Source organism: Zingiber officinale, chromosome 2A, assembly GCF_018446385.1.
Source record: "Zingiber officinale cultivar Zhangliang chromosome 2A, Zo_v1.1, whole genome shotgun sequence".
NCBI classification, from domain to species: Eukaryota; Viridiplantae; Streptophyta; class Magnoliopsida; order Zingiberales; family Zingiberaceae; genus Zingiber; species Zingiber officinale.
In genome coordinates, this window is record NC_055988.1 from 104,197,673 (window position 1) to 104,205,816 (window position 8,144).

The 8,144-nt window shown below is 41.9% G+C and overlaps 1 protein-coding gene across 1 annotated transcript; it reads right to left on the reverse strand.

Moving 5' to 3' along the window:
• Positions 1-6,706: 6,706 nt before the first annotated feature.
• On the reverse strand, positions 6,707-7,387 carry LOC122043864 (predicted GPI-anchored protein 58). The gene has a single exon (XM_042604432.1). It carries the CDS (start codon positions 7,385-7,387, stop codon positions 6,707-6,709), a length of 681 nt encoding a protein of 226 aa, XP_042460366.1.
• Positions 7,388-8,144: the final 757 nt, after the last annotated feature.

An 8,144-nucleotide genomic window follows, 5' to 3' on the forward strand; every position in this document is an offset into this window, starting at 1 on the left:
ACTACGACCGTTCCAATGGTTTGCCCCCATCCATTTTGGTCGTGAGCTACTATTTATAATTTATAAGGAACTGATAACATGATCTTCTGTGTGACACCACACACCATGTTATATACAATATAAATTAAATGAACAACTATGTTTAACATAAATGAAGATATTTGACCAAACTGTTGGAATGTATACTAAAAGCTTAACTTTTTGTATAAATATTTATTTAGAAATAAGAATCATATTGGTCAAATATCTACATTTATAAGTTAAGTGTAGTTCTTTGATTAATTTATATTGTAGATAACATAGTGTGTGGTGTCACACACAGAAGATCATGTTATCAATTCCTTATAAATTATAAACAGTAGCTCACGACTAAGATGGAAATGAACAAACCATTGGAATAGTCGTAATGTAATTAGGTATTAGTTTATCTTGACTGATAAATTACACTAGTACACTCTAAGTATATTGAGCAAGACCATTTAAGGTAAGTTCTTTTTATACTGACTTAATAAAAGAACAAGACCGTAATTATTATGGAAGTGTGTGCTCTTAATCCTAATATAATAACAAGCACATATATTTAGTATTTATTTCTTTGACTTATCAATGGGTGAGATTTAGCTCGATAAATCAATAAGCTCGATAAGTTGGGAAATGATATTACTTATAGTGTGTGTTGTTGATTATAGAATGAAACTATGTCCTAGTAATCTAGGTTGATAATGTCCCCAAGAGGAGCTCATAAGGATTGTCATGTTAAACCCTGCAGGTGGACTTAGTCCGACACGATAATAAGGTTGAGTGATACTACTCTTGGACTAAGATATTAATTAAAGTGAGTTGTCAGTAACTCAATTAGTTAGTGGGCATCCGACATCTTAAACACAGGGAGATTAACACACTCATGATAAGAAGGAGCCCAAAATATAATTTGGGATTGGTGCGGTAGTTCAATAATAATTCTTTAGTGGAATGAATTATTATTGATAAAATTAAGTTGGTGTTCGGGGCGAACACAGGAAGCTTAATTTCATCGGGAGACCAAAACCAATTCCTCCTCTCAGTCCCTATCATAGCCTCTTGTATATAGAGAATTATATCCACCGCATACCCCCCTCCTACCCACCCTTAGGTGGTCGGCCAAGCAAGCTTGGAGTCCAAGCTTGGGTCGGCCAAGCCAAGGGATGAGTGAAGTTGAGGGGGTCGGGCATAGCTTGGAGTCCAAGCTTGTTGTGGTCGGCCCTAATAAAATTAAAAGGATTTTATTTAAAAACTTTTTTTATGTGGATATCATGGTTTTAAAAGAGAGAGTTTAAAATTTAAATCTTTCCTTTTATAGCTTTTTACAAAAGATTAAGTGAAAGATTTGATATCTTTCCTTATTTGTAGTTAAAAGGAAGATTTTAATTTTTGATAAAACTTTCATTTTTTGTAACCATGCTCATGATTTAAAAAAAGAGTTTTAAAATTAAATATTTCCTTTTATAAGTTTCTACAAAAGATTAAGAAAAGATTTGATATCTTTCCTTATTTGTAGATTGAAAGGAAGATTTTAATTTTAGAGAAAACTTTTCTTTTTGGAAATCATCCACATGTTTTAATAGAGAGATTTTAATTTATAAAATTATCTTTTATAACTAACCATGAAGGGATTCAAAAGAAGAATTTTTATTTTTAAAATTCTTCCGAAAGCAAATTAGGAAGTTTTAATTTTGTGTTCAAAACTTTCCTTGCTTGGAGCTATAAGGTGGTCGGCCATGTTGATTTAAGAAAAGGAAATTGTTTTTAATCAATTAAATTTTCCTTTTCGTAGCAAAGAAAATAAGGAAGTTTTTATTTAAATTTTCCTTATTTGCCAAGACCAAGAATTATAAAAGAGAGGGAGGGGATGCCTTCATGGAGAACTCTCTTCTATTTTTCCTCTCTCTTTTCCTCCTTGGTGGTGGTCGGCCCTAGTCCTTGCTCTTCTCCTTTTCTCTTCCTCCTTGGTGGCCGGTGGCATCAACACAAGAGGAGTCCTTGGCTGTCGGTTCTAGCTAGGAGAAAAAGGAGAGAAAGGAGGCTTTGCTCTTGCATCCCTTGGAGCTTGAAGGTTGGTGGCCGAATCTTGCAAGAAGGAAGGTGTTGGTGGTTCTCATCTCGGTAGATCATTGCCCACACAATGTCCGAGATAAGAAGAGGAATCGGTAGAAGATCAAGAGGTTATTGCTTACAAAGAAAGTTATAACTAGTAATTATTTTTCTGCATCATACTAGTTTTTCTTTGTATGAATTCCAAACACAAGAGGCTAGAGATTCTAGATTTTTGGATTTGTAATTCGAAGTTGTGTTTCTTTGTTTTATTTGTCGATCTTGTGATTCGATTGTTCTTTTTGGTTAAACCTAAGGTTATATAAGGAATTTAAATATTGAATTTCGTTAAGAGGCTTTGTCAAGGCAGTGGTGGATGTTCCCATACTCAAGAAGGCCAAGTGTCTCGCCATGTTTGACCTGAGAACCGATTTTCAAAATAGATATTTAATTAAATTTATAACCTAAGTGGATTTGGATCTATAATGTTAAGTATCGTTTGCGATCCGAGTCTAAACCACTAAGAACATATAAGTTAAATTTGGAATCAATAATGTTAAGTTCCGTTTGCGATTCCAAATTTAATTTCTAAACACAATAGGTTGTTAGGAAAGATTCGACACTTGTACAAAATTTTTGTACAGTGGAACCAGTATGATCTTCCTAGGACAAACCAACACAAACGTGATTCTTATTTCAAAATAAATATTTATACAAAAAGCTAGGCTTTTAGTATACATTCTAACCCATGTTGGATGCTTATCAGGGGTATCACCAAATTCCCCTGACAGTAGAAGATCAAGAGAAGGTCAGTTTCATCACAGCAGACGGTACTTTTTGTTACACTGTCATGCCTTTTGAACTCAGAAATGCAGGAGCTACCTATCAGAGGATGATGGATAAAATTTTCCGAGAGCAGATTGGTCGAAATGTAGAGGTCTATGTAGACGATATACTCATCAAGTCTCCTTTGGCCATAAACTTAATTAGCGACGTAGAAGAAACTTGCGATACCCTTCGGCAGTATGGACTAAAGTTGAATCCATTAAAGTGCTTGTTCGGGGCTCGAGGAGGGAAATTCTTAGGGTACCTGGTGACCGAACGAGGAATCGAAGCCAATCCGGAAAAGGTTCAAACATTGCGGGATATGAAGACTCCTCAAAATCTAAAAGAAGCCTAGAAGTTGGTGGGTCAGATAACAGCTTTGTCTCGGTTTATTTCTTGGTCTACCAATCAAGCAGTGTCTATCTTCAAGGTACTCAGGAAGGCCGCCAAGTTTCAGTGGGATGAAGAGTGTACCCATGCTTTTGAAGAGCTAAAAAAGTATCTGGAAGATCTGCCTTCCTTGTTCAAGCCCATTGCAGGGAAGCCGCTTTGGGTTTATCTGTCAGCTACCCCTGAGGTTGTAGGGGCAGTGCTGATAAAAGAGCAAGACAATGTACAAAAGCTAGTGTACTTTTTCAATCACTTATTGAAAGGGGATGAATCTTGATATACAGTCCTGGAAAAGTTGGTGTATGGATTGGTGCTCATGGCTCATCGCTTGAGGCCCTATTTCTTAGCACACCCCATCACAATCCTAACCAATAGCACCATGGGCAAAGCTCTGACTAATGTAGAAGTGGCAAGGCGTCTCATCAACTGAACTAGGAGAATACGATATACAATATCAACCTCGCACGGCCTTTAAAGAGCAAACCCTAGCGGATTTATTAACAGAAGTTCATCAAACAGACTCTGAAGAAACTTGGAAGATTTATGTGGATGGGTCAGCCACTCAGCAAGGAAGTGGCGTAGGAATCCTCCTGATATCCCCTCAGGAGGATATACTACAGCTAACTGTCCGACTGAATTTTAGAGCTACTAATAATGAAGCAAAGTATGAAGCCTTATTGGTCGGGTTGCAAGCAGCCCGACACGTGGGAGCCACCCGAGTGATAGTTTATTCAGATTCTCAGTTAGTGACTCAGCAAGTGATAGATAATTTTGAGGTGAATAGTGGCAAGTTACAAATATATCGAGAAGTCTATGAAAAAATGAAAGAAGAGTTTAAGAAAGTCACCATAGACAAAATTCCCAGAACGAAAAATGAAAGAGCAGATGAGTTAGCTAAGATGACCAATTCTTTGACTACTTGAGTATTAGATCGGCCAATAGTGCAAACCTTCCTCATAGCTCAGATAGATTTACAAAATAATAGAGAAGAGCTGATTAATTGGAGGGCATTGATGATCAGTTATCTTCAGCAAGGTATTTTACCAACCGATTCTAAAGAAACGAGATTGGTCAGGAAAAAAGCTCATGTTTACACTATGATCGGGGATCAATTATATAAGCAGGCATTTTCTAGGTCGTTGCTCAAATGTTTAGGAATGGAAGAAGCGAGGCATGCTTTGCAGGAAATACATCTGGGATGCTGTGGCAATCACGCGGGAGGAAGGACGTTAGTCTAGAAAATACCGTCGGTCGATTATTTCTGGCCCACCTTACAGAAGGATGCTCAACGACTGGTAAATAACTGTCTATCCTGTCAAAAAATATCAAAATTTAATGCATCGACCAACTGCGTTGTTGAAAACATCCATAGTTTCGTGTCCCTTTGATCAATGGGGTATAGACATCAAAGGGCCCTTCCCCATGGCACCCGTCATAAACGTTTCCTGCTTGTGGCTGTGGATTACTTTTCTAAATGGATAGAAGCCGAGGCCCTGGCCAGGATCACGAAAGGAGTTGTCATTCAGTTTCTGTGGAAAAACATTCTCTGTAGATTTGGCATACCCCATAAACTGGTTTCAGACAACGGAAGACAGTTCCAAGGTCGAAAGATCCAGGCTTGGTGTCAACATCATTCAGGCCTTCACGTCTATGGCATACCCATAGAGTAATGGACAGACAGAGGTTGTCAATCGGGAGATTGTTCGAGGGTTGAAGGTAAAATTAGATCATGTAGGAGGTGATTGGGTGGAAGAGCTACCAAGTATCCTCTGGGCCTATCGTACAACTCCTCGGGAAAGTATGGGACTCACTCCGTTCTATCTCGTCTACAGCAACGAGGCGGTGGTGCCCATAGAAGTAGGGGTGTCTGCAGTTAGGAGAATGTTATATGATGAAGGAAATGAAGAACGGCAACTATCTGAGCTGGATTTTATCAGCAAAATTCGTGAAAGGGCAGCGGTCAAGTTAGCCGCTTATCGATAGAGGATGAGGCAGAATTACAATAGGCGGGAGCTTCCTCAGTTCTTTGGAGAAGGGGACCTGGTCTAGAAATAAACTAAGTCTGTAGGGGAAGTAACCAAATTAGCACCCCAATGGGACGGACCTTACACGGTTGTGAAGAAGTTGGCGTCGGGTGCCTACTACTTGCAAGACGAGCGGGGTAGAAAATTGGATCGGCCTTGGAGTGCTAATTACCTTAGGCCCTATCGCACATACCTGGCTCAACCCTTTGTTAAGAATGCATGCGTGAAGATAAGGTTGATTAGGGATGATGAGTCAGGTCATGAATACTCCACTAATCGATCGGTTGGGATATTAGGTTGATCGGGATGGTTGTGTTGTAATTCCTTTCAAATTATGAAACCCACTCAAAACAAGTGCTTGCATTAATTCACTCAAGCTTCGTCACGATATGGCTTAATAGATATGTGACAACACATAAGATAAAGTATTAATATAATATAGCCGTTATAGGTTTAGGTACATTGATGAAAGATCACTTAAAAGCAGCAAAAACATCATCCGACATGTCTCTTAGAATCCGGCGATGATCTAAAAAATCCTCCGGGGGAGCGGCGGTCAGGTACCCTTGTTCATAGAGTTGTCTTAATGCCCCTACCGCTCCATAAGCTATGGAAGTGACGAAGCGGTCCCCCACCTGAGTGTCGAACTCCGGAGAGTGCATATATACCTCCCGGCTCAGACAACAACGTTCACTTTCTCCTGCTTTATAGGTTTCCAGAGTCGTGGTAATCTCTGATAGATCAGAACGAGATTGAAATAATTCAGCTTATACCGTACACAGTTCTGTAGCTTCGGATTCCATAGTCTTGCTGTAGTCCTTTAGGAGCACCTCTTTAGAATGTAGCTCCTTCGCTAGTTGATCCAATTTATGCTTGTAAGAGGCCTCGATCTAGCTCTTCTCCTCACGAGGGTGGGTGATCTCCTGCTGTGCTTCTTTGAGGGATTGTCCCTGGACGGCAGTAGCCCTCTTCATGGCGGATACTTCTCCCCTCAGTATATACTCGGCTGACGCAGGGTCATTTAGTTGGAGTTCCAATTTGTCCACCCTATCCTTCAGCTCTTTATTGTGTCGATGTAAGGAATGGAGTGTTTGGTTTAACACCATTGACTCAGCAAGAGTCTGAGCAAGAAAGTAGACGTTTAAGAAAAGCAGAAGGCAAACTAGAGGGGAAGTGATTAGAGCTTACCTTGACATACAACTCAGAAAATCTATCCATTTGGGCAGGTGCTGGTAGACCTTGCATTTGTTGTAGGCTTTCTTCCCAACAAGTTGCCAGTTGCCCTCTCATGGCAAGACGGCTAGTAGGGGCATTCCGCCTGTCCCTTAATCCCCGCTCAGAAGGTTTGATAGTCCGGTAGTGGCCATAAAATGCGTGTTGCGACTATGAAGTCCCTGCTACAAGGTCAGGAGGGTTGGGAGGGTATGAGTGAGAGGGTCCCGGTTGTGTTCGTTAGGTAAAGGACGAGCGAAAAAGCCAGCGGCGGCACCCTGAGGTTGGGAAGAGGCTGAGGTAGACAAAGGTCGAGAGGAAGTGTTAGACATCCTTAGAGGTACGTCCGATATAGGGGACACTATGGGAATTGAGGAAGGCTCTGCGGGGTTTCCCTCCTTTATAATTGGAGCTTTCCCCCTTGAACCTTGTGAAATGGTCTCGGCAGTAGTTGTGGATGGCGCGTCAGCAGGGGTCACGGGAACACTAGAAGCACGTGGACGAGGAACAAAAGTAGAAGAAGGCCTGGAAGCCTGTGGGGCAGATGAATCCTCGGGGGTCAGGTCCGACCCTATGTGCCAGCGTCGAAACCTGTGCAGAAGGGGTTGGTCGTCTGAGTCCAACTCCTCGGGTGGGGTCCGAGGTCGACGAGCTGAAAGGGAAGGAGCACTTTGGCTTGTAGGATCATCAGCAAAGCGCACATGACGGGCCGATCGAGAAGCTGATCGGAAAGCTGAGCTAGCAGCAGGTATGGCGGCCGACCTGAGGGTGGATCTGGGAGCTGATCGGGAAATCGCGGCATAGCTGCTACGGACCCGGAAGGAGCCGAGTGTTGAAGGTCTCTTCTGGCCGGTATAATTCGACATCTGCGGTTAATCTCTTGGTTGCTCAAGGGAAGGGGTTGAACCTCCGATGCACGATTCAGGGTGTCCACTACACCACGGGCGTTGAAATTAGGGCTCCTCAACAGAAAACCAAATAAGGTAATAAAAGACCCAGGGAAACTCACCTAAGGAGTGGGGCAGCTCAGAGGGAATGTGACTTATCCTAAACAAAAATAGCACGTCCTCAGTTATTAATCAGAGCAGATCCAAGCGCCACCCTGCAAGCCGAGCAATCGCTTCCAGAAAAGAGTGATCGGATTGAAATCCCCTAGATGAGGGTTGTGAGAAGGGGCGATTGCCATCGAGTGGGCCAGTCCACGTCTGAAGGGAAATGAATGAAGAGGTACTTGTCCTTCCAAGTGTCGTCTGAAGAAGGGATGTGACAGAATAAGGTGGTGCGTAGATGGGCCTGAAGACGAAACAAACCTTCGCCCTGCTATCAAGGGGTGAAGAAGTAATGGAACAAATGGGGAGACCAGGGGATGTCACATACTTCACATAGGACAACGAACCCACTCATAATTCTTATGGAATTGGGGGTTAGTTGGCCTAAAGGGATTCGAAAATATCGGCTCACGGTAGAGAAGAGGGGGTGAACAGGAAAGCGAAGCCTGACAACAAACTGTTCTCTATAGAAAGTGGCATATCTTGCGGGAGGGGAGGAAGCCCGGTGGAGTGAAGTAGGTATGATAATATGCATGTTCTCGGAAATCTCATAGGTATAACGAAGATCTTCTAG